The sequence below is a fragment of the Salvia hispanica genome, chromosome 1 (assembly GCF_023119035.1).
Source record: "Salvia hispanica cultivar TCC Black 2014 chromosome 1, UniMelb_Shisp_WGS_1.0, whole genome shotgun sequence".
Lineage (NCBI taxonomy): Eukaryota > Viridiplantae > Streptophyta > Magnoliopsida > Lamiales > Lamiaceae > Salvia > Salvia hispanica.
In genome coordinates this window covers 40,642,289-40,670,054 of record NC_062965.1, presented here as the reverse complement: position 1 = coordinate 40,670,054, position 27,766 = coordinate 40,642,289, and the positions used below count along the sequence as shown (strand labels likewise).

The following is a 27,766-nucleotide window of genomic DNA, read 5'->3' as shown; positions in this document are numbered from 1 at the left end:
AATTTTAACTTTAGTTCATATATATATGTGCTGGATGATTTTTGTATTGCATGACACATTACATTGTTTTTTACTAAAAGTACTTACTCAAATGTATTTTATTGTACTTATTTATCAATTTCATTATGATTTATGAATCATGGTAATGTCCGTGACTGAGTTGTGTTGGCGCGTGGAAGCGCAGCAGGCATCCTCCTTCGAAGGAGGATGCACGGCAACGAGGGACGCGGACAAGAACCTGCTCGAGGGGGGGTGGGCCTGCCATGGCTGGGAAAGAGAAGAAGAACGGTGGGGGGAAATGACACTGGAATTGTGCACTTATTACTCCTCCATCTGCCATTAGGAGTTCCATTTATGAGCGACACGGGTTTTAAGAAATGTTAAGAAAAGCGGTTGGAAAAAAGTTAGTGGAATAAAGGTCTCACTTGTATATATTAGTTTTAAATGAAATGTGAGTGGAATGGGTTAATGGAAGGTGAGACCCTATTACCATTTATGGTAAAAGTGAACCGAGACTCTTACTCGCGGACGGACTAAAATGGAAAAACGAGACTTGCACGAAGGGAGTAATTATTTATGCATTTATGTTTTTAATTAAAATTTGAATTATTGTTACCACTTTAGGAGTCTCAATTTAGTGTAGTACGAATTTTAAGAAATGTAAAGGAAATATGGTGAAAAAAGATAGTGGAATGTTGGTTTACCTTCTATATATTAGTTTTATAATAAAATGTGAGTGGAATGGAGTTAGTGGAATATGAGGCCTATTACTATTTATGAAATAATCTAACTGGGATTTCTAATGGGGATTGACTAAAATAGAAAACCGAGACTGCTAAAGTGGTACAGAGTTATGGAGGGAATACTATTTATTGCATTTATCATTAATTTGTGTATTTATATTTTATATTTTAATTAATTATTATTATTATTCATTAAATGTATAATAATCATATTAGTTACGCATTTACTATTGAAATTGTGCATTTAATTGTGATAATACAATTAATTAAACATAGATTATAGATATTTTGAGTGAATAGTAAAAATTAATGTGAAAGGCAAGGAGAGAGACGTCCCATTGTAGGAGTTTTAGCCTGACGCAGGTAAAAAAAAACACAGATGATGACATGATAAGGCCAAGGCGGGAGCATGTCCCGTTCTAGATGCTCTTATAAGCAATGAAGTAATCCTATGCATGCTAATATCTTCGATAGTAGTACTGCTAGACTTGTGATCAAATGCTAACTAATTTTTAATCCAATATCCAAAACATATTTTTAATATTTTATATTAACGTTATCAATACCGTATTGTTGATATACTTATACTAATAAAATTATATTTATAATTTTAATATACAATATTAAAAGATATAGGTTCTAAATTGAAAATTTGTTTTATTTCAAAGCGATCAAATACTACTATACATTAAGGGCACATTCACTTTACAAGAAATGCTAAAAACTACCAAGAAATGCTAAAAACTACCAAGAAATGGGATCAAATTTGTTCATTTCCATTGTTTGCTTTACAAGAAACAATTCTTTGAAGCCTGAGAATTGATGGTGAATCCACACTATTCATAAGAAATAGAGCATATTTATTTCTTTCAAAATTGGCAAGATTTGCTATTAGAGGAGTCGATGTTCTATGCCTGACAATTGATTGTACCATATATATGCAAATATTACATTATTACACCAATTTATTCTATGTTTAGCCCAGCCCACTATTCGCCCCGAAGAAAATGATATAAAGACAGTGAACTTCAAAGATGACTGAAGAAATAAAAGTCCTCAACTAAGTGGAGTAGTTACATAACTTCTCATCCAGAACAATAAACAAACGCATGACAGTTTCAGATCACAAAACAGTGATTCCCCAATTAAATTAATTTGAACAGAGATCAGTTCAAAAAAAATTTCTCTTTCAAACCTGACCATCAACATGAGTCATTCTACTGCCTGCTCTGCTATATTGACAACAAAATTTACAGTTAAACTAACTTCAACTAAGCTCTACCTTAATTTCCACACCATTCGCAGCATTGTATTCCATAACCTTTGTGGGGATACCATTAGGGATTATGGTGCCGCTGTTATACCCATCCATAAGCAACTTCCCAATCTTTGATCTCCACTCAGATCCATCCTTCTCATTCCTCCTGTCGTGAAAAACCCGGTCATAGTAGTTGAGCATCGAGCCAAGACCAGTGTTTGGTATCCAACCATATTCCATCAACACCTTCGCTTCTCCCTCGCTCAAATCATCACCAACCTGTCAGTTATATTGGTTACAAGGAATTAACTACCATATCCGACCTGAGAGAAATAATAAGCCAAAATAAAAAAATAAATCGAGTTTCTGTGAATATGAAATCGCTTGATGCTAGAACTGATGATCAGGTGTATCTCAGTTGTCATGTAAATCACATTATGCCTTGTATGAAAGAGAGCTAAATGCAAAACAGAACTAAATCAAGCATTTTTAATCATAAAAGGTATGATTGAAGGTAATCACCATCAGTGCTCTGTTCTCAATTAAAGTAGTCCTACTACAGCTGGTAAGCTTCATGGCAGTTACTAGCCGTTTGATTTGCCAAGCTATAGGCAAGGAATCTACCAATTCAAAAAAGTATGTTGCATAACCATACTCAGGTCGTTCAAGCACTATCCTGTAGACATGATGCACATGAGACTACTGAGCTTTTGATAATTATAAGAATAATTGCACAAGTGTCACCTGTTGTGCCTTTCAAACACAAAGATAAAAGATTGGAGATCGCGGCACCATCCCCATTCAACTGGCCAACGTCGATGCTGTAGATACTGAGCCTGCAAGACAAATGAGTCAATCGAGTAATCGTCAGAATCAAAAGAAAAATGATGTGCTCATGCTCTTGTATTAATTGTCAGCACAAGCCAAATTAAAGTGAAAGAAATACCTGCTCCACAAGTGAGAACAAACATTCCAAACAGTAACTGACCCTCTCACCCTTCGAGCAGCGCACTGGACCGAACTTCAATAAAGATTCCCGCTGGGAGAAAAGCTGTCCGTTGATAAACTGATCAGACCTTCATTTAAAATACCACAAAATGCAATCTGACTTGTACTAATTATTAATGGTTAATCTGCATCTTTATCAACTATGCTACTAGATATACATGAACAGATGAACTATGGGCAAGAACTCAAAATAGATGACCACCATAAAAAAGAATGAAGATCTTAGCAGCAATACTAGGAGGCTGGATACTGACAAGGATTACAGATTAGGTATAGTCGAATCACATCATTACAGTAAGCCACAAACAGTGATGGATAGGGAGTCAGGGAAGTTTATTAATTATTACTACTCAGCGCGTCTAGCATATGTTTCATTTGATTCAAACAACTTGCCACTAGTGCTAGAAACTATAAAGCATAGATTAATGTGTAATATATACCACTACCCAAATTCCAATAAAGTATGACAATGATAAATACATTAATGAAACACCAACCACACACAGGATTTTTATAGAGATTTTAAGCTTTATGACTTCATGTGACTTACCATAAAATTGAATTCAGCTCTAGATAAACAAAACATAAGAATCCATGCTTCTAGTGCTAGAAACTATAAATGTTTCATTTGATTCGAAGTTTCGAACAACTTGTGACTAGTGCTAGAAACTATAAAGCATAGTTTAATATGTACTACAAACCGCTACCCAAATTCCAATACAGTATGACAATGATAAATAAATTAATGAAACACCAACCATATACAGGATTTTTTTATAGAAATTATAAGCTTTATGACTTCACGTGGCCTATTATAAAATTGATTTCAGCTCTAAAAAAACATAAGAATTCATGCTCTTAATTTACTGCACCAATTCAGTCATAAATTTTTCAAACAAATTATTGCCCAGAATACATTATTTTTGTAGAAATGATATGCTTTATCACTTCATATGGCCTATCCTAAATTTGATTTCAGCTCTAAATTAAAAAAAAAAAAAAAACATAAGAATTCATGCTCGTAATTTACAACTGCTCCAAGTCGGTCGTAAATTTTTCACACACTGATAATTGCCCAGAATACAGGACTTTTATAGAATTTATAAGCTTTATGACCTCATGTGGCCTATCATAAAATTGTAATCAGCTCTAAATTAAGAAGAGACATAAGAATTCATGCTCTTAACTTAACACTGTTCACTGCACTAACTCAGTCATAAATTTTCATAGACTGATAATTGCCCAGAATAATAGAAATTGCAATTCTAGCAATTTTGTGAAAATGTTGAGCAATAGAACTCCATAATGTATGCCTTTAACCGGCATCGAATGAAATCTTTGACAGGTTCAAGTTTTTTATGTTTTTCAAAAAAAAAACTATTCCATGACCATTCAGTGTACATCTTTGACTCCCTCCAACCATGCAGTGTAAAGCCCCTAGCTCAGCACTTATCATACACAACAAGGTTGCCTTCTCTATATCTAATAAACCACAATGAAGTGGTATGTGTAATGAGCTATAAGGAAAAGTTGACGTGTTACATGAAAGTAAAAGAAAAATAAATGACATATCATGAGGAACAGTTGTTCATGGATCTTGTAACCATAAATGCCAGCTTTTATGGCTAGCCTGAATAATGTACATATAACAAATATCAAGAGAAAAAGATCCTCACAAATCAATTGCCCAACCTTTGTAATAACTTCTTCTAGCTCTCCAAAGCTGTCTTGCATGAATGAATCATCCAAAGCATCTTTGCTTTCTGGTTCACCATAAAGCTTAATTTCATCAAGTGCAACACCTTTATCTATCAAAACCTGTCAGTGATTAAACATATCAGCATGAAATCCAATTTCAGCATGAGAACAAGAACTGCCTACACCACCTGCAAGAGTCCAGGGGCATCTTCTTCCATAGCAGTTTCAATTGAATCCCTGCAATTAGCACCAGGGAAAGAAAACAAACCAAAGTTATTCTAGGGTAACATTTCTGGATTATATATTGAATCCAAAGCTCTGAAAAACATACGTAGCGGTTTTTTGTCTTTTCCTTAGGCGGTTGATTTTCACTGAATGGGTAGGTTTTGATCGATCTAGCCAACAACCTGAAGCAGAATGCTTCATTTTGCTCATAGATATAGGACTTTGATCTGTGTTTGAACTAGGAGCATTTCTCGATGACAACAGTTTCATTCGCTCTCTCAACAACAAATGATCCAAGTCATCTACAAGTGTATCACCAGCAGTATGAACTTCAGCTTTCAATGGGACAAAGTTACTAGATGACATTGGACCCACAGTACTTGCATTCGAACTCTTAAAATCATCAGGATTTGGAGCTTCAACTTTAACATTTGCTAAGCTAGGTATATCTGGAGTTTGCACAATCGGACCGTCACCAGAGAGATAGCAAGGTGCCTGTATACAGATTATATTTAGACAAAAACATAAATAAAACTCAAACATAATATTCATCACATTAAAATCTAAATGACTTCCTTGTCGATAATCATAATAAATGAGCATGTGAAATATTGAACAACAAACTCATTATGTCCCACTTCTAATTCTCAATAACGAAAACACCACCTTCAGCATTTGCGAGGACAATCCCAAGCATTCACTGCAGAAGAACAGAAGGAAGAAAAAAATAAATCTTCAATAATAATATGCAACTGCAAGATGAAGACGATGTATAAATCTTCTACATACATTGGATACTTGGGTTTTAGTAAGGAATAAGCTTCCAGAAGTTATTTAGACTTAATCCCTAACACTATAAAGTAGCATAACCGCACATGTTTTCTCCCCTGCAAACTTCCAAATGATACTCTTGCTATACTTTTTCTTTTATTGCCCATTATGTTCTACATACATACCATAGGAAATCGACCAATCTAGGGCTCAGCTTAAAAGGTAAAAACCGAACCTTGTTAGCAGCCTCCTTAATCGTTCTTTTAGAACCACATGATCCAGTTCATCCAAATGTTCATGCCTCATCTCGGCTTTAGAATTCGATTCGATCCCAATGCAGTTGGAGACATGTTTACAGTCCCCAAAACAACAGCTACCAACATTGTTTTCACCATCTTCGATCTTCACTTTGATAGGACTTTCAACAACCAACGATTCATATACTCCAGCAGCAGTAACATGACTTGATTTAACGCACTTATTTTCGGAGTCATTTTCGTGTTTAAATTTTCCAGAATGGCCTGCAGGTTTTGAATAATCATGAACACAGCAAAATTTAGGAAAATGCAGCGAAGATAAGGAAGTGTAGAAATGATGATTTACGAATTGCAGGGAATGGAGGCTCAGGGGTTTGCTGAAGTCGGCGAGATTTCAATTCGGAGTCGATGGAGATGCAATTGGAGGCGAAAAGCAACTTGAGGCGCTGTTTAAGGGGCACGCGGTCGAAGTCCTCCGCGCCATTTTGGGGAAGGGTTTCCGATTGAGCCATAATACTAAAATTCAACTGAAGGACTGCGCAATTAGAATGCTGCTGCCATGGCCATAGAGAGAAGAGGGGAAACAACCTAGGGATTGTGGTACAGAGCTGTAGGTGGAGAGGAAGAGAGAGTAGAATCAATTGGGGATTGAGAGGAAATTAATTGCCACACTCTTACGAAGAAACCCCAATTTCAGATGCTTAATTTTTGTTTTAGAGCATCCGCAATGGATAATAGGTTAAAAAAAAAATACATGATTCTTTTCTAAAAAAAAGGGCTTCAACACACGGGCCCCGCCGCTCTCTACTCCTCGTCGCCGTCTCCGTCGCCGTCGGCCGCCGCCCCGCCGCCGCTGCCGCCACCCGCGGTATCTGAGCCCATGTCGGAACCCGTAAGCCGTGCCCTCGCGGCGGCTAAATCGGCACGCATGCTCTCGAGCATCTCGTTTGAAGAAACATCTTCTCCGTGGGGTCCGTGGCGGCCCTCCACTCTTGTAAGACCTTGTACATCTGATCCCGCGTATGGTTACGCGAATGGAGAGTGTACTCGAGTGGGGCGGGTGGGAGTCCTCGCTGCCGGGGTCCTTCCCCCGCGGCGCGCCTCCTATAGCAGCCCCGATCTTCGCCCACATGCTGACGAATTCACAACAGAAACCCGCAACTGGCCGCCGCACACCTCCAACCACCCCCGGCCACCCCGACGACTCATCCTCCGCGTCCATCACTTCTCCCGGCTGGGGTGTGGTCACTGGGCCGGGCTGCGATGATCTTCGGCGACCGCCGCCTTCCCCCTCGTCTTTCTTCTTCGCGGCCCGCCTCGGGCCGGAACGGGAGACCTGACCACGAGATCGATCCCCATCATGCAACGACGTAAGGTCATCGCCGCTGAACCGCTTGCCCCGCCTGGGCCGGCGGAGACGAAGCCACAAAAATCAAGAGAGGTGGCCGATATACCGGCCCTCCCGGTGACCCCGCCCTCGCAACCCCCTCGCATCCCCGGATACATACTCCCGCCGCACTCCCCGCCCCCGCCCCGCCACATCATCCCTTATCATTTGGCTTAGCATTAGCCGACCATTGCGGATGCTCTTAATCACATGCGTTGCACTTGCATATTTATATAATAGAAAAATGGTTTAGAGACAGTAATGTCTCCAAGTCATAATGCCATACTGAGGTTAAAATTGTAATCTTATATTATATTATATTTTTAATTAAATATACACTTTTTTACATCTACTTTTTTGCCCTTCCATCTTAAATAAGGATGTGGTAGCTTAATTATGGAATATATATAAATGTGGAAGATATGATTTTAAATTAAAATATATACCTAAAGAAGTAGAATATTAGAGAAATGAGAGATTTATTCATATATGTTTTATTCAACGTAATGTTCCAAAACTAAGGGAATAAATTATAAGATTTGAACTTAATGAATAAATTATGAATCCATTTTATAAAAACACTAATCCTATATTATTTTCTTCTTTTTTCTTATATAAAATATTAGAGTTTTAAGCTCCATTCAGTACATCATTAAATAAAATAATAATAATAATAATAATAATAATAATAATAATAATAATAATAATAATAATAATAATTGACTTAATAGTTTTTATTTTAAGAATTTTGTAATTTTTATTATACTACTTCTTTCCTTTCCAAAATTTTAATTTATTTAAATTTTTTATTCTTAGAACATTGCAATCGAACTTTGATCAAATAAATAATTACAAGGCATTTTCTCTTTTGCTTTATAAATAATTGAGTTATTAGCTCAATTCACTATATCATGAAATAAAATTAAGAAAATATGTATAATATATTAATACTAATTGGGTGTAGGTTTTTTTTATATCATACTTACTATTCTAAATTATTCAATTTTGAAAATTTAATTTATTCAAATTTTAATTTTTGGAAAATTATTGTCGAACCTTAGTCAAAATAAATATAATACTAATTGAATTTATTATTTTAATTTTATGTATTTTATAATATTAGTACTCTAGTTTGATTTTTGAGTATTTATTTTTATGTTATTCCTATGTAAAATATATAATATACTCTATTGAATTTCACCATTAGCTTTATTAGTCTTTATTATAGAAATTAGATCACCCCCTAATGATCTTGCTAATTGATTTTATCCAAAAATAGCGTTTGGTTATATTTGTCCACATATAAAATATAATTATGGCATAGAGACATAAGAGTATTATGGCATGGAGACATTATGTCTCTAAATCACTACCCTATAATATACTCAATCCTTCTCATAAAAATTAAAATATTTGGAATAATATAAAAATTAGTGGATAATTGATAAAATGCTTTTATAAACTATTATTCTTTCATTAATTGCGCCTTTAATTATGAAACCTCATCTTTTATTATGGTTTAGATACTTCTAAATGAAATATTATCTATTACAAAGATCAATCTATATAGTACATTTTACCAAAGAAATAAAGAGAAAATAGGGAATTCTTTGTGCGGAAAAAATAAATTTAAAAATTTATACTCCTTACCACTTCTATTTCTAATTTTGAAGCATAAAAAAATTTATTTTGAATTATAACTCACTTAAAATTCTAAAAATGTTTATTTCTGAGTGATTATTTAGGATTATACATTTTATTTTGCATTACACTCTTCATAAATGATAGACATATGAAGGTGTTTTAAAAATTTGATTTTTTTTCTACACATATAAGAATATACAATTACATATAGTGTCATTTTAGAAGTAAATCAAAGTACAACAAATGGTTTGAATTTTAATTAATATTTCCAAGTATAGAAGTGTTAAAAAATATAATAATACTCCTTAAAAGAACCCCGGTGATTTTTGGTGGTGGGAACCAATTTAATTAATTTGGAAGAAATTATAGTGGAAGTGGAACAAAAGGTTAAAAGAAATAAGGAAAAGAGACATAAGAAGGCGTATAGAAAATGGAAATTGTACATGAGCTTTATTAATTAAGACCGTATTGGGTGGCACAGCACCCTCTGCTGTGGATGAGGCACAACAGAGGATCCTTGAGGATCCTTGCCCATCAATGAAGACCTCTGTTTGGAAGAATACTTGACAGATTTATAGTTTGTACTACCATCACATTAAAAATGAATTTAATACATAAAAAGATGAGGAACGGTGCCGTTTTGGGTGGCACAGCACCCTCTGCTGTGGATGAGGCACAACAGAGGATCCTTGCCCGTCAATGAAGACCCCTGTTTGCAAGTTTATTATTCACGACTCAAACGTCCATCAGTTGTGACCACTGCACTGCTTTTTCTATCCCTGTCACAAAAAAAAAAGAGTATTTAAACATATTGTGAGTAGTAATTCTTGTGTCATTTTATTTAGAATATGGAATGGGTCATCAAAGTTGATAGACAATGACAAGTTAGGAATTTTTTGCTAGCACCCAATCAAAATTGTACTGGTACAAAAATTATGCAAAAAACTTTGAAGATTTTTTTTTCAACTCGTTTTTATTCAGAATAAAATGTAAAAATGACAAACCTCATTAATTGTGTGTGTGGGTTGGCCTAGTGATAGAGTTACATTTCAAAATTGAACTGGTGCCAGATTTTGCAAACACCTTTGAAGATTCAATATACTTCCTCCGTCCCACAAATTTTGTTACAGTTTGATCGGACACAGATTTTAAGAAATGTAATGGAAAGTGGGTTGAAAAAGTCCGTAGGGTGTGGATTCTACTTTTAAAGTATTAGTTTTATAATAAAATGTGAATGTGAATAAGTTAGTGGAATGTGGGGTTCTACTACCAAAAATGGTAAAAAGTGAAATGTGACAAGACGAACGGAAATGGAAAAATGTGAAAAAATTTCAGGGACGGACGGAGGGAGTATATATTTCCACGTATTACAATAAAAACACTACAAATATTTCAACAAATGTATAATAAAAACAGACTTTTGATACAAAACACAATGTGTGACACAATACTAAATTGCACAAAATCGAAAGAACACATAAATTCTCAAAGTAAAATATCATCTTCCTCCATTAATTGGCAAACCAATATGATCCCTGCTGATGCTATCATGTCTGAGCTCACACCTCCCATTCCATCATGATCATTTGGTAGCAAATACTCCATCTCCTCTATACTGTCCGCATTATTTCGTTCCCATGAGTGCTTTCCTCCGAGTATAAGTCCTTGAAGCTCCATTGCTACCTCTTTCAAATTAGGCCTATCTTCTCCCTTCACGTTCAAACACTCTTTCGCTAGCTTACAAACCACATATATTTGTTCCATATTTCCCAAACCTACACTTTTTTCATCAATTATTTTTACCAACAAATCTTGCTTGAGTACATAAAGGAAATAGTTGGATAAACTCTTCTACTGGGCCGGCCTATCAAAACTCAATGCTTTACGCCCCATGACTAGCTCCAGCTGAACAACTCCAAAGCTGTAAACATCGCTCTTTTCTGTCAACTGGTTTGTCTGCATGTACTCAGGATCAAGGTATCCGAAAGTCCCTTGCACCATTGTAGATAGTTGCGCGAGATCAACGGGAACCAACCTTGAAGCTCCGAAATCCGACACCTTTGCTGTGAAAGTATGATCTAAAAGGATGTTGTCCGGCTTGACATCCCTATGAATGATGGGAGTAGAAGCTGAAGAGTGAAGATACGAGAGGACCTCAGCAGTTTCTGTAGCGATCTTTAGACGCATGTATCAATCAAGAACACGCGCCTTAGCCTTATCGTGCAAGTGTGAAGAAAGAGTGCCATTGCCAATGAACTCGTAGGCTAAAAGCGGAACATCTGTTTCTAGGCAACATCCAAGAAGTATAACTACATTCCTATGGTTGATTTGAGACAGAATAACAACCTCATTGATGAACTGCTCGATTTGTGTGGGATCAACTCTTATAGACCTCTTGATTGCCACTGTTCTTCTATCTGCTAGCATACCTTTGTACACGGTGCCAAAGCCACCTCGGCCAATGATCATGCTGTTGTGAAAGTTGTTTGTCGCCTTCTGTAGCTCGGTGGAGTTGAAAATGGTGACCATTTCCGATGAGGCTTCTCTCATAGCGAGTTTCTCTTGCAGCATATGCCCACCGTTTTGGAGGAAGAATTTATGCTTGGTCTTTCCCTGCTATCTTCGCTTGAGTTCCAAGTAGAGTAGAATGATACAAAGTAGCAGAGCAATGATTCCTGTTAATTTGTTTGAAAAGCCAAAATTAAAAGATAAATTTGAAGAAACCAAATCTATACATATATAAAAGGCGAGTTTTGGCCGTAATTTGATATATTTGAAAGTTATGGGGTGAATTTAAATTATTATAAAATATGTAACTCTCATGAATATTTATTTAAATATTTTAATGCTTTGACTAATATTTAAATAGGATAATGAGCATTTAACAAATTTTGTAACCTCTATTCTCTTAATTTTATAATTTATGATGTTTTAATTTCATGATTTCTCATATTCTAATTTTATGCCTATAAAAAGCATAGAGTTGTAGATGAATTACACATTCATCATTCTCTCTCAAGCTCTCAACATTTTATACATTTAGAGTATTGCTCAAATTTTGGAACTCGATCAAGTTCATCGGTGCCAGCGGGTTTGAGAAGTTATACACGTTAGGAGGAAGACGTTTCATCTTTGGGGATAATACGTCAATTCGAAAGTACTAACCGTGATGTACTTTGTCGTGCGGAAAGAGGGTTTTTCTCAACTAGACTTATAGTTCGGTTTATTTTATAATTTTCGTTGTAATTTCCATTTCATTTTTTTTATTGCAATAGTTAGAGTACTGCGTGTATATGGTTCGAGAATTCTATGCTAATATTTTTTACAATTCTTAGAGATGGAAGAATTGTAACATCCTTAACTCAAACAAGCATAATGTTTATCTTCATATTTACACAATTTATTATTTTATATATTTATATTTCAACTTGTGCTGTAATTATATTATATGGTGTCTAAAAAATAATATTTTATGACTTATGATGAATTAATAAGTGGTGCATAATATGTATATTTGCAATGAGATAATTAAACCTTTCAAAATAGAGTTGATCAAACAATTAGTTGTTCAAATAAAATAAAATAGTTTACAACCAAATTTTGGTTTACTAATAATACTATTGTTGAAATTAGGATTTGGCACTTAATTGTTCCGGGATACAACTGATTTTCTATAGAGAATCTAATTATCTTATATATAGGTGATCAACTAAGTAAAATATATACTTATATTAAATATATTTTACAAAAAGAAAATTTGCAGCATTGAGAATTGTAAAGTAGCATAAAAAATAATATAGATTTTTCATATTCCAACCAGCCATGTTTAAAAGTACAATAAATAAAGATAAACGTTCCAACATTCAAAAGGGCTATCATTATTCAATAATATAATAGTGTTAATTCAACCAATGAATGTAATATTTTTTGTATAGTTTATCATTTGAATTTTTTTATGGTCATAGTTTTGACATTTTGAATATTATGAGTTATCGATTTATTATTTTGTTAAAAGTGTGATATACATTATTTTTAGTTGAGAAATATGAAGGATTGTTTTAAACATATTTTTTAAATGTGTCTAACACTTGATATAGTCTCTTCATCGTTGTCCAAATAATTATGTCTGCCTTGATTCCATTTCAAATATGTTTAATTTTATGTCTTTAAGTGTAAAATGCATCGAGGAGCATATATTTATTGAATTTTTATTATATGTATATTTTTCTATTTTTAAATTTTATATAGTTATATTTTCATATTTTAATTAATCAAATAACAATTTAAAAATATGTGATAAAAAATATATTATGTCGTGCATCGCACGTGGGTTAACACTAGTTTGAATAATGATCAAGTTTTGATTTATTACCAATTAAGACATAGGCAATCATCAGACTCTCCTTTCGGCAGCCATCTCCTTCTTTTCCATTACCATTATGACCTTTGGGACAAGAACATGTGTAACTCCCAATTGTATTCTTGCAATACTCATTCTTGGTGCAATTATTTCGAATCTTGTCTGTGCATTCATCAATATCTGCAAACATCATCAGGCATGTAGTTCAAATAAGTAAATAGAAAGAGAGTAGCAAACACATTTGATTCTTTGAAGTCATACCTATACATCCACGAGTTAGGTAGGGATTTCCTTCTTATCCGTTCTTGCAGCGACATCGGTAGCCAGAGCCGTTTACGGGTTTGTAGCATTCCGATTCTGCACTGACGCAAGCATAGGCGGTGAGGTTTCTCTTGGCCTCCTCGCACGTGCCATTCCCGATGGCTCAATCAAGCACCGCAGGAAGTTTTGCAACGTTGGCCAAGTTTGTAAGATTGTCCTTAGAGAATGTGAAGGCTCTATCCTTAACAATAAATGCATAACTACAATTGCTAAAGTCCGAAACATTGGTATAATTGGAATAACTCCTGACATCAATTCGCACCTAAAAATGAAGTGGGACAATTAATTAATAAGGGACTGACCAAAATAAAAAATGAAAACGACAATTAATTATGAGATAAAGTTGGACCTGCCACACATCTTCAAGGAAGGTAGTCTGGCAACATCCGGCTCCGGCACACTCTCCTTCCTCGAGATCGTCAAGGGACATGGCGATGCAGCTTGTAGTGAATCTGCGGCCGACCCTGCGGCCCGACACATAGCCGTAGCTGTCGCACCCGACGATAGTGAACTTATTCGCAGTGTTATTCACCGTGAAATAGCGAGGAAGGCGTAGAGTGGGGTTGTTGTCGCTATATCGACTTTCTTGTTTATCGTAACAGTTTTTGGCTATGAAACGCACCACCGTGATCTGGCAGTCGAGGGATATGTCTATGATTTCGATGCTCGAGTTCAACCAGAATAGCTTCGGAGGATTGAAAGCTGTGTTGTTGCAGGTCACAAGGAACTGTTTGGCGTGGTAGCATTGGGCTGTGGTGCCGAAAGGAAAGGGGATTTGTACGTCGCCGCAAGTATGCTTGCAGTAGGACTGAAAACACTAGAGTTGATGAGAAGAAGGAGGTTAATATGAGATGAAGATAAAGATGATCATAGCTAAGATTATGCCTGTCACATGTATGATAGAGAGAATATTATACACATAGGGGGTGTTTGGTTTGCAAGATTGTATCCGAGATTAATTTTGTAGCATGTTTGGTTCATGAGATTCAACCCCTCAACTCAATCCTAGATGGATAATCATGGGATAATTAGTCATAGCTAACCCCCTATGACTAAAATAATCTCTCGACTCAATCCAAAATTATATCTTGATATTATTTTATCTTGAAAACCGAACACCACCGTAACATCCCGAATTTCCGAACCCTAATTTTAGAGCCCTAGAATTTATTATTGATGACGTGGGAGATGTGAATTATTTGATAAATGAATTTAATGCATGAGTTTCTTTGACCAGGAAGTTTGAAAAGTCAAAATTGTTGACTATGTGATGTGGCATGTGATTTATTAAATTATGAGGCAAATTAATTGTTTAAGGGTGAGTGAGAATATTAGAGAAAATTTCCATAAATACTAGCCATTATCGACCCCCTTGCTTTTTGAAGAAGAAATTCTATTTTTCCGAATTTAATTTAATTCTTGGGATATTTATCCAAATTAAATCCAAGACCCAATTATTCCTTATTTTAAAGAGGGAAAAATCGGCCCCCCTTATTTCTTGGTGATTTTAGAAAATCACCTATTTTGGGAAGGAAAGAATTATTTTATTTTTAGTTGATCCCTTATTTGATTTCCTTCCATACCTAGAATTAAAATATTCTACCAAATCTTTCCATACCTCAAGAGATCTTGCCATATCTTATTTTAGTTAATATTCAAAATCCATGCCTTATTTAAAAAGGGCACTACACGCCTATTTCAATCCCAAGTTGGGAGAGTTCTTATTTTTATTTTGCTCCGTGATATTTTATTCTACTCCGTAAAATATACCAAAACAAAATCTTGGCTAATTAAAAAGCCTAATTTTCGAAACCTACATGCCTTGGAACCCTAGATCTTATTTTTATTTCTTCTTCCCTACTCCACAATATTTTATTGTGTAGAATCAAATCTTACCAAATATTCTATTTATTTACCTAAAGATTTTATTGAGCACTATAAATAAGAGAACCCCTAACCCTAGCCCCATAATTTTCGCCCCCCACCCATACTACACGCCCCCTCTCTCTTCTCCACACTTTCTCAATTTTCTTCTACTTTTCTTCAATAATCCTTCAACCTTTGAGAAGAATTGAAGTTTGATCCAAGAATTTTGAAGAACCAAGTCTAATACTTAATTCCTACCGTTCGTTTTTCTCATAAGGTGAAACCTCAGTTGCGAAGCCGGATAACAAGGGAAAGAACTTACTTGAAATCTAAGCAGTCGAGGTGGGCTTTACTCTTAAACTCTTTTATGTGCAAATATATGAATGTGGAGAAATAAGGGTGGTTTAACTGTTATGCCATGCCTATGTCTGTTTTGTTGTGATATTGTGCGCCTGATGCCCAGTTTGAGAGTTCGCTCCATTGGGCTATAGGGCTATGGATATGTTAAACGAATTCGGGTCTGAGTATGGGCCGCAAACCCTACCAGGCTGTGTACACGAGGGGATTGGGAGCCGTCCTTGCTAGTCGGCCGGTCTCGTGGGCGAAAAGTGTGGCCACACTTTCGTTGCACCATGGAAAGATTGTGATTGTGGAATTTGATGAGAAAAGTGGGGAGTTATTTGACTGGCCAGTCTATGGAAAATATATTTTGTGATACTCGTGATATTCTCTTATAACTGCTTAAAACTCGAGTTCACTTGGTAAGGGTGACATAACTTATAAAACGTTTTGGCAATGAGCTCACTGAGTATTTCAAAATACTCAGCCCTGCATGTGTTTTCCTTATGTGCAGGTTGAAAGATGACGAGCGGTGGAGGGTGTTGAGCATGATAATTAATTAATATGGTTGTTTTGAACTTCAAGCGTAGTTGTGTCTTCATACATAGCTGCTCTTTCTCTTGGTCGCTTTCCGCTGAGTTTTTGATACGCTTATATTTATTTTGGATATTTTGCACTCTCCTTTCGGTTTAGAGGCCATAGACTATCTTGTGGTTTTTATTTTGGAAACTATGTCATACTCTTGAGATTGTTGATCGTAATTTATGATACCTTCCTTTTTCTTATTTAAGCTTCTAGGTTAAATTGTCGTTTTAAATGCTCTGATAGTTTCTTTAAATCTTTGGTCAAAACTCTTCAAATGTAACCCTAGCCTATGTTGAAATTCTTTAAGTCCGTTTTGGTAGCAGTCGCCGCATTTATTGTACCCTAGGAAAGCGGGCTGTTACAACCACCATAGAGTTTAAGCCAAGTCAATGGATGTCCAAGTCTTTAATAATTCAAATAGAGTTTAAGCCAAGTCAATGGATGTCCAAGTCTTTAATAATTCAAATATTTGTTTTTCCAACTTAATGTCGACATCCATTCTGCTACCACTTATACTCTTTCTATTTTAAATATTTAAACCTTAGTTTCTATTCATCAAAGTTGGAATAAAATAAACAAACATTGTTGCTGTAGTAGTTCAGCACCTCATTCCTTAAACAACATAAGGTTAAGGGTTCAATTTTTGTCTATATGAATGAATTAAAAAAAAAGGATGAAATAGATAGTCACAACTATTTCTTTTTCCAGTAAAAAGCAACACATCTTCTTTCTGTTTTATTCTCTCATACAGTATGTATCATTCTATGTTCTATATATTTGTTTTCTTATTGCAGATTGTGGACCATATATAATTTATGGAAAAAATACTCGAAAATAAGTAATTATCTGATTGTTCAGTTTAATCACAAATTCAAATAGCTACGAATTCACTAGGCCAACTTGTGAACTTGGCAAGATCCAATTAACTTAATATATAAATGTTTACTTGTTACCATACTTTATTAATTATCTGTATATGACCTGATTAATAAAATACTAGAATTATTACTAAGTGGTGAAGTTTAGAGTCTGTAGACTTTAGCATTATTGTAGGTCCCGTGAACTAGAGTAATTGTGATGGAACTGATTAAACAAATATATTTCAAACCTGAGTAATTGTGATGGATTTGATTAAACAAATATTTCAAAACTGATTAACTATGATAAAACTGATTAAACAGATATTTCAAAAACTGATTAATTGTGACAGAATTCTTCAAAACCTTTGAAGATTCATCTCGTTTTTATTCGGAAATAAATGTAAATATGACAAATCTTGACCAAGCTAAAATAAAGTCTCCACATTTGCTTGGAAACAAGAACATTTGTTAATAGATGACATCAATTATGCCTGTGAATTGATCTAATGGTGGAGTAGAGAGAAAATATACACATAAAGTTTGAGTCAAGTCCATGGATGTCCAAGTCTTCAATAGTTCAAATGTTTGTTTTCCAACTTAATGTCGACATCCATTCTTGTACCACTTTTACTCTTTCTATTTTAAACACCTCAACAAATTAGCATGTTCACTTATTATCACAATTATGAGAGCTAGAACTAACAGAAACAACCATATATAACAAATTCGAAAAAACATTTTGATACAAAATTACACAATATATATTCTTACCAGACTCAACATGAATATCTATACACATATATATATGCTCAAATTAAAATATCATCTTCCTCCATTGGTTGGCAAAACAATATGATCCCTGCATATACTATCATATCCCACACCACCTGTTCCGTCATGATCGTTCGGAATCAAAGACTTCATCTCTTCTTCATCATCTACATTTGTTGCCCACAAGTGCTTCCCTCTTAGTATTAGCCCTTCGAGCTCCATTGCCACCTCCTTCATACTAGGCCATACTAGGCCTATCTTCTCCCTTCACGTTCAAGCACTCTTTCGCTATCTTACAAACCGCATTTATTTGCTCTATATTTGCCAAACCTACAATTTTTTCATCAATAATTTTAACCAACAAATCATGCTTGAGTACATAAAGAAAATAGTTAGATAAACTCTTCTCCTCTATCGGCCTATCAAAACTCAATGCTTTACGCCCCGTGACTAGCTCCAGCAAGAAAACTCCAAAGCTGTAAACATTGCTCTTTTCTGTCAACTGGTTTGTCAGCATGTACTCGGGATCCAGGTATCCCAAAGTTCCAAGCACCACAGTGGATACCTGCGCAAGATCAATTGGACCCAGCTTTGATGCCCCAAAATCCGACACCTTCACGGTCAAAGTATGGTCTAAGAGGATGTTGTCCGACTTGACATTCCTATGTATGATCAGAGTAGAAGCTGAAGAGTGCAGATACGAGAGCACCCCTGCAGTTTCTAAAGCAATCATCAGACGCGTGCTCCAATCAAGAGCACGCGCCTTAGCCTCATTGTGCAGGTGGGAAGAAAGGGTGTCGTTGCTAATGAACTCGTAGACTAAAAGTGGGACGTCTTTTTCTAGGCAACAGCCAAGAAGCCTGACAACATTCCTGTGGTTGATCTGAGACAGAACAACAACCTCGTTAATGAACTGCTCGATTTGTGTGGGATCGACTCTTATAGACCTCTTGATGGAAACTGTTCTTGCATCTGCTATAACGCCTTTGTACACGGTGCCAAAGCCGCCTCTGCCAATGATTATGCTATTGTGGAAGCTATTGGTGGCCTTTTCTAGCAAGAATGAGGTGAAAATGGTGACCATATCTGGTGAGGCTTCTCTTGTAGCGAGTTTCTCTTGCATTATATAGCCGCCGTTTTGGAGGAAGAATTTCTGCTTCATCTTATTATGTGTACTTCTCTTGAGGTCCAAGTAGAGGAGGATGATGCCAAGTAGTAGACAAATGACCCCAACGACGACTCTTGTTTGTTAATTTTAAGAAGCCAAAATTAGGAATATGATTGGAAAATAGAACTTATAAAATTAAGAGTATTTACCAATCAAGACATAAGTAATCTTGATATCTTTGGGCGGCTTCTCTTTGCAACCATCTTCACCCATTCCATCACCTTCATAATTCTCGGGAAAAGTACATGTGCAATTGCCTATTGTATTGGTGCAAGATGCTCTCTTGTTGAAATCGTGTAAAGTTTGATTTGAACATTCATCAATATCTACAAACAAACAGTCGCACTAGTTCCACATATATAAAGTAATTTATTTGTTTGAAAAGGTCAAGTATATATACCTATACATCCTTGAGATAGATAAGGGTTTCCTAGAAATCCATCCTTGCAACGACAACGGTAGCCATAGCCGTTTTTGGGTTCGTAGCAGGTGGAGTTTGCACTGGCGCAAGCATAGCTGATGGCTTTGTCGCATGTCTCGTTCCGGACAACCCAATCATCCTGTTAGTATGCCTTGAATTTGTATAGGATTAGGTTTCTTAATTGGGATAGGATTATGTTTCCTAGGCCCAGTTTGTCTAATGTGTGCCTATATATATGGGACTAGAGCACATAATTCTGCAATCTGTATCTGAAAACCGCAGTCATAATACAATTTATTCTCCGTTCTTGCCTGTGGACGTAGTGAACCATGTAAATTCTGTGTCTATTTACGTTCTTTTGTTTCTCGATTCACAATTGCCCTATTTGTCAAAACAAACTGGTATCTAGAGCCTTGGTTTTCGAACTAGGGTTTTGAATTCCGCTGCGAGGGTTTTGTCCGGTAAATCGAGATGTCTGCTCTGAACGTGAAGGTTGACAAATTCACCGGGAGAAATAGTTTTGGTTTATGACATATCAAGATGCGATCTCTGTTTTGAAGCAGCAGGGTTTGTGGGAGCCGCTCAAAACAAAGAAGGCTACGGAGGATGATAAGGAGTGGACAACCTTAGATGAAAAGGCCCACTCGACCATCATGTTGAGCCTGTCTGACGATGTTATCATCGAAGTTACGGATCAGGAGTTGGCTGCTGCTCTTTGGGCGAAGTTGGAGAGTCTATACATTGACGAAGTCTCTAACCAACAAGTTGTTCTTGAAGCAACGTTTGTTTCGGTTACACATGCAGGAAGGTATGCCCCTTTGGGATCATCTGGAAAAATTTGAATAAAATTTTGCTAGATTTGCGTAATGTTGATGTTAAAGTTGAATATGAGGATGTTGCTTTAATTTTGCTTGTGTCTCTGCCTGAATCTTACGAAAATTTTGTTTGAGTCTTTTATGACTGGCAAGGAAACTCTTTCGTTGGAGGATGTTCGATCTGCTCTCCACATCAAAGAAGATCGTCAACAGGCAACGAGTTCAGTCACAGAAGGACAGAAGAAATTCGGACAGAAGAAGCAGAAAGGTTCAAAAGGTCCTAGATGACATCTGCAGATATTGTAAAGAACCAAGGCATTGAAAGACTGATTGTCCAAGGATAAAGAAGAAATTGGGAAAGAAGGAAGATGCTAACGGTTCTGCGACTGTGGCAGAAGCTGATACAAATTCAGAAGAAGAATTGACCTTGGTTGCGGATGAACAGCCACAGTGTAATGATGAGTGGATTTTGGATTCTGGAGCGTCATATCATCTCTGTCCTCACAGGGAGTATTTCAACACTTATGAGCAGATAGATGGAGGCAATGTTACCATGGCCAACAGTGTTGTCTGCAAGGTGGTTGACATCGGCTCAATCAGGATTAGGACTCATGATGGGGTCTTCTGCACCTTGAACGATGTTAGGCATGTTCCACAGATGACGAAGAATCTGATATCCCTGAGTACATTTGATAGTAAGGGGTTCAGTTTCAAAGGTGAAGGTGGAGTAATTCGTATTTTGAAATGTTCGAAGGTGGTTCTGACAACTTTGAAATGGGGTACCTTGTATATTCTGAGAGGTTCCATTGTGGCAAATTCTGCTAATATTGCATCATCTGAGGTTGCAACCAATGATATGACCAAGCTGTGGCATATGAGGCTCGGTCATATGGGAGAACGTGGCATGAGAATCATGTCAAATCGTGATTTTCTTTCGGGCCATAAGGTGCAAAAACTTGATTTCTGCGAATACTGTGTGTTGGGGAAGCTTCATCGCAACAAGTTTCCAAAGAAGGGTGTTCATCGAACGAAGGGGACACTTGAATACATTCATATGGATTGTTGGGGTCCCTCACGTGTTGAGTCTATTGGAGGACACAAGTATTTTGTGTCGATGATTGATGACTACTCGAGAATGACTTGGGTGTTTATGATGAAACATAAAGGTGAGGCATTCAAGAAGTTCAAAAAGTGGAAGACTCTAATTGAAAACCAGACTAGGAAGAAGATCAAGTGATTGAGAACAGATAACGGTCTGGAATTTTATTCGTTCGAGTTCGATGAGTTCTATAGGAGTGAAGGGATCGTTCGCCATCACACCATTAGACATACACCACAACAGAATGGTGTGGCAGAACGCATGAATCAGACGTTTTTGGAGAGAGCAAGATGCATGCTCTTCCAAGCCGGTTTGACTAGGAAGTTTTGGGCAGAGGCAGTAAACACGGCTTGTTATCTGATCAACCGTGGACCTCACACTGGCATTGACTGCAAGACACCATACGAGGTATGGTCTGATTTACCTGCAGATTACGCTATGTTAAGAGTTTTTGGGAGTACTATTTACTATAATGTGAGTGAAGGTAAATTGGAGCCAAGAGATAAGAAGGGAGTATTTGTTGGTTATGGAGATGGAGTTAAGGGGTACAGAATTTGGTCATCTTCAGAGGGTAGAATTATTCTCAGTCGGAATGTGGTGTTTGATGAAAATTCTATGCTTAACTCTACTGTGAAGTCTATTGCTACAGAGGATTTGGATGGTGTTGATGAACAGGTGGAGCTGCAAGTCACTCACGATGTGAGTGAATCACAACTCCAAGGTGGAGAAGATCAACACACTACTGTTGAAGCCGTTGATACTTCTAGTTTTGATGTTCATCCACAAGCTCGTCAGAGAAGTATCGCTATTGACAGAGGCAGGAGGACAGATGTGAAGCCTCCGTTGGGGTATGGTTTTGAGGATATGATGGCATACGCACTGCAGGTTGCCAATGAGGTCGAAGATGAGCCTTCGGCAGATGAACCACCTACCTACAAGGAAGCTGTTTCGGGCAGTGAGCGTGCCAAGTGGATCGCTGCAATGGAAGAAGAGATAGAATCACTTTTGAAGAACCTGACTTGGGAATTGGTTCCACGGCCTAAGGGGAGAAAGATTGTCACTTGCAAATGGATTTTCAAGAAGAATGAAGGCATTGCACCAAATGAGGGAATTAGATACAAGGCTCATCTAGTTGCAAGAGGGTTCACGCAGAAGGAGGGGGTTGACTATAATGAGATATTCTCACCAGTGGTCAGACACACTTCCATCAGAGTGTTACTTGCGATACTTGCACATTATGATTTGGAGCTTTAGCAACTAGATGTGAAGACGGCTTTCCTACACGGATTGCTTGAGGAGGATATCTACATGACTCAGCTAGAAGGATTTGTGGTTTTGGGCAAGGAGGATTATGTGTTCATGTTGAAGAAATCCTTGTATGGACTAAAGCACTCTCCGAGGAAGTGGTATAAGAGGTTTGACAGCTACATGATCAAGCTGGGATTCAGCAGGAGTCCGTATGATTGTTGTGTCTATCACAACAAAGCTGATGATGGTTCTATGGTCTATCTTGTTCTATATGTGGATGATATGCTCATAGTTGCGAAGTCGAAGTCTAAAGTACAGAAGTTGAAAGCCCAGCTTAGTGCTGAGTTTGATATGAAGGATTTGGGTGTTGCGAAGAAAATTCTGGGCATGGAGATTTCTAGAGATAGAGAAAAGAAAAAAGCTTTCTCTGTCAAAGAAGGAAGATTTTGTCAAGATTTGGCATGTTTGCATCTAAGGCTATTGATACTCCAAGTGCCACAAACATTCATTTGTAATCTGATCTTGCACCGAAATCCAAAGTTGAGGAGGAGTACATGTCTCGAGTCCCGTACTCTAATGCAGTAGGAAGTTTGATGTACACCATGGTCTGTACTAGGCCGATATAGCGCATGTTGCCAGCGTTGTTAGCAGGTTCATGGGAAATCCTGGAAAGGTTAAGTTCCTTTTGGGCCCATATAGGGATCTATGGAAGGTTTTGGATATGGGCTCCCCAAATTAGCTTTTTACTAATTAAATTGAACCCACAATTTAATACAAGCTTATATTGGAATATTACGAGAAACCACTACGAAGTAATATTGAACTCTCCCCATCCAAATCCGAAATTACAAGTAATCCGGGTTTCCACTTTGTTTATTATTTATTTCCCGCGCTTAAGATATAAATGTCCATTAATTAATTAATGTCTGCTATGGACTTAATTAATTAACATTTTATTAACTCCAAGAGTGGACTTAGCAAGAAACATTCATTTATTATTCATAGAGTAATAAAACTCCAACTGACCAGTTTTCAGAATAATAAAACCTTGTTCGAGCTCCTCTTGAGGACATTATCAAACGAGACTCACCTCGTGCACGATTCAACATAATAGCAATCCTAGCACCGCTAGATATTAATCACCACTACCCAATATATCGGGATTATTGGGTTGCGAAAAACCAGCACCATTTGATAAGTCAAAATAGTGCATAATCTATACCGTATGCTCAATACTAACATATATAGATTAAGAAATAATATTTTATCAAGACCTAGTCTTTCAGTAGATAGCATAAAGACACGTCTTGTTGTTAGATCCGTTCAGTGTTATACCACACCAATGTCATCTTATTTCGGTAAGGCTTAGAAATATGTGGACTGACATTGCAACCTTTCACGATAGGTAGCCAAAGCCTATCTAGGGTGTGAAATTCTTCTTTTTCTTTGCAAAGCATTGCATTGATCTGACCGTGTTACCTTAAAGTGGACGATGCCCACAACCGGTCTACTAAGCAAAAGACTTAGACTTTGTTTGCTTCTTATACATTTATATGTTTATAAAACATCTTATAAATGCACAAACAAACACAATGTAATAATATACTGATTCTATTCGTGCGAAACTGCTCGAATAATACTGAATCGGGTTAAAAGTGGATTGTAGAGTTTTACGTATACAAGTAAGATTCTATTCGAGCGAAACTTGCTCGAAACATGCTTTTCATTATAGGGAAGCCTGGTTGCAAGGGCTAGTTGGTGATCTTGGTTTACATCAAGATCAAGCTGTTGTGTTCTGTGACAGTCAGAGCGCTATTTGTTTAGCCAAGGATCAAGTCCATCATGAGAGGACTAAGCATATTGATGTGAGGTATCATTTTCTAAGAGATGAGAAGAGAATTGAGGTGAAGAAAGTAGGTACTGCTGATAATCCTGCTGATATGTTCACCAAGTCAGTCCCGCAGAGCAAGTTCCAACATTGTTTGGACTTGCTTAATGTCATGAGCTGTTAGTTGCCCGTGGAGGGCAAATCTGAGGCAAGAATGAAGAAGTTTGTTCGTCTGGTGTTATGATGATGCGTCTGCAAGGGAGAATTCAAGTCAAGGTGGAGATTTGTTAGTATGCCTTGAATTTGTATAGGATTAGGTTTCCTAATTGGGATAGGATTATGTTTCCTAGGCCCAGTCTGTCTAATGTGTGCCTATATATATGGGAGTAGAGCACATAATCTGTATCTGAAAACTGCAGTCATAATACAATTTGTTCTCCGTTTTTGCCCGTGGACGTAGCCAACACAACGTTGGTGAACCACGTAAATTTTGTGTCTATTTACGTTCTTTTGTTTCTTGATTACCAGTTGGATTCAACTGGAAATCTTCCTATTGAGATGACATCCGAAAGCTATGAAACTACCACCATTGTCTTCGTCTTGGAAACAGCTTCGCGTGGGTATCTTGCACATCCCAATCGGAGTCCGAATGAGGGAGTTATGGCGGTTTTACGGAAGTCGCGCAGAGAAGGCCGGGAGCTTCGGGAAAAACGCCCGACCGGGCGTTTCGCTTGTGAAAATCGCCCGGGGACAGGGAAAACGCCCGGGCCGGGCATTTTGGCATGTGAAAAACGCCCGACCGGGCGATTATGCCGATTTTTTAGATTTTGTGGGCCAACTTTCTATTTTTGGACCCATAGTATAAATACCTCTTGATGTCATTTCTTTTCTTTAGGTTTTTGCTGAATTATATGCTTGAGAGATTTGTTCCTCTTGAAGAGGGTTTCCTATCCAATTCCTAGATTTAGGTTGCTTGGTTCATCAATTCTTAGTGAAGTATGGATCAAGTAGAGGTATGCTTCAAGGTTTGTGGTTTCCTTGAAGATCTAGCCATGGATGCATGTTAGTATGTTGTAAGTGTCTTAGCTTGCCTCATCAATGACTATGTATCTCAATTTCCACTCTATCCAATGTTACTTCTTGTTTTGATCATCTTAGTTTCCTAAATTCTTGTTGGGTTGCCATTATTGATACAATAGAAAATCTACTTCACAAAAATATTAGATCAATCACCTACAAATTGGGTAAATTCTTGGGAAATGGATCACAAAATACATGGATCCACATCATTTGGTATCTAGAGCCTAGTACCCACTAGGTGTTTGATCTATTGTTGCTTTGGGTTGGGTTATTTTTCCTTTTGTCTTTTGTTTTTGCTCTGTTTTGTTGGGATGATCGGATTGATCAATTGTGCTTAGATTAAGCTGAAATTTGGTGTGTATGATCTATGTTATGTGACCTACGTACCTGCAAAATTTCATCAAAAAATTCCTTCGTTTGCCTAGTTAACCGTGGAGATTAACATCATTGCCCTGTTTTGGCATAGTTGGGGAAAACCATACAAAACATATCCAATCATCAAATCTGACTATATATGGCCATTTTTCCCTTGATCTAGACTTGTTTGGGAATCTATCCACCAAAATTCATCCAAATTGGGCGCGGGAATCAATACCAAAAAAAATCATAAAGATCAGCCAAATTTCAGCAAAAGTGTCACCCCTTGTTTGTTTTTCTTTGACTTGCATCTTGCTAATATGTGTTTATGGCTTTGTCTTCTTGATTTTGTTGACCAAGGAGTATACCTTGATTGATCCACCTCAAGCACTTAAATCTTGGAATTGGAGTTGTGAGTGTGAGTGAATCCACCTTTCTCACAATATTCTAAGCCTTTGTCGAGAGTTATTGGGGAGTGATTTGAGGGGGGTTTGGGACATCAAGGTTGAGTTCATCTTCTTAAATTCTACTTTCTTTTATTACTAACCTCTAGGACTAGTTCCTAGTGTTTGTTTGATTTGTAGGTACTTACTCTATGCCTCCTCGCACCCGGTCCAACAAAATGGCGGGGACAAGTGCGGAGGGGGAGGAAACAAGCATGACTCACCCTATACCCGATGGGGATCTTGTGAGCATGATGGCCCGTATGATGAAGGAATTCAAACAAGAGATGATGATCCAAATGGATGTGCGAGCAAAAGAATCCATTGCTCAATCAAAAGAATGAGTGGTATTCTAGGAGGGTGAGAGATCAAGTTAGCCATAAGGGGTTTGAGAGGCCAATTGAAGAAGAAGTCTCATATAGAGCTCGATTGAGGCCTACCTACCCACATGGTGGTGTTGACACAAACCAAAGAGGTAACTCATCAAGTAATTTGGCTACACCCTCTTCTTTCCATTTATCACATAAGTCTCTTGATGTATATGGAAATGTCTCCTCTTCGAAGAGCTTAATCCAAATTAGTAGAAAAAAAGAACGAGAGAGAGAGAAAAGGCTTGAGAGTGAATGTGAGTCTAAAAAGCCAAGAGAGCGTGATAAAAGACAAGAGTGTGAGGTGCAAAAGTCAAGAGAGAGTGGTGGGGGTGAGAGAAAAGAAAAATATCAAATGAGAGAAAAACCACAAGCACAAGTGAGTAAAGGGTGCTTGTTAGATTCTAAGGTCAACCTTGGGTGGGCACCAAATGATCCTTTGCCTCTTGCCCTTGGTGAATTATCATGCTCTATAGTAAACCCAAATATAAAGAGTTAAGCTTTAAATGAACGTGCACGAGAAACAACAACGATTATCAAACTCTATAGGCCAAAATGACCTTTTCTTCATTGTCGTTGCGTTACTAACATCACAAAATGCATGGTCGTGGGCAATTTCTATTCAATAGGTTTGCTTGTTGGCCAAGTAAACCCAAATATAAAGAGTTAAGCTTTAAATGAACGTGCACGAGAAACAACAACGATTATCATGCTCTATTGACCAAAATGATCATGTCTTCATTGTCGTTACGTTACAAACATCACAAAAGGCATGGTTGTGGGCAATTTCTGATCTTTTCTTCATTGTCGTTGCGTTACTAACATCACAAAATGCATGGTCGTGGG

At 37.0% G+C, this 27,766-nt stretch overlaps 1 protein-coding gene and 2 pseudogenes across 2 annotated transcripts; all 3 read right to left on the bottom strand.

Moving 5' to 3' along the window:
• Positions 1–1,778: 1,778 nt before the first annotated feature.
• Positions 1,779–6,632, bottom strand: LOC125202569. Of its 2 annotated transcripts, XM_048100991.1 has the most exons (10): positions 6,307–6,632; positions 5,939–6,224; positions 5,599–5,632; positions 5,039–5,427; positions 4,896–4,944; positions 4,702–4,827; positions 2,948–3,052; positions 2,746–2,837; positions 2,524–2,677; positions 1,779–2,280 (listed from the first exon to the last, which is right to left on the bottom strand). In XM_048100991.1, exons 1-10 carry the CDS (start codon positions 6,470–6,472, stop codon positions 2,011–2,013), a joined length of 1,671 nt encoding a protein of 556 aa, XP_047956948.1. In that variant the 5' UTR covers positions 6,473–6,632; the 3' UTR covers positions 1,779–2,010. The 2 variants fall into 2 exon arrangements, with proteins under 2 accessions (XP_047956948.1, XP_047956949.1); XM_048100992.1 differs by lacking the exon at positions 2,524–2,677 and having other exon boundaries at positions 2,120–2,280.
• A 3,725-nt stretch (positions 6,633–10,357) lies between these two features.
• LOC125196643 lies at positions 10,358–18,105 on the bottom strand (annotated as a pseudogene).
• LOC125196632 lies at positions 18,022–19,474 on the bottom strand (annotated as a pseudogene).
• Between the last annotated feature and the right edge of the window lie 8,292 nt (positions 19,475–27,766).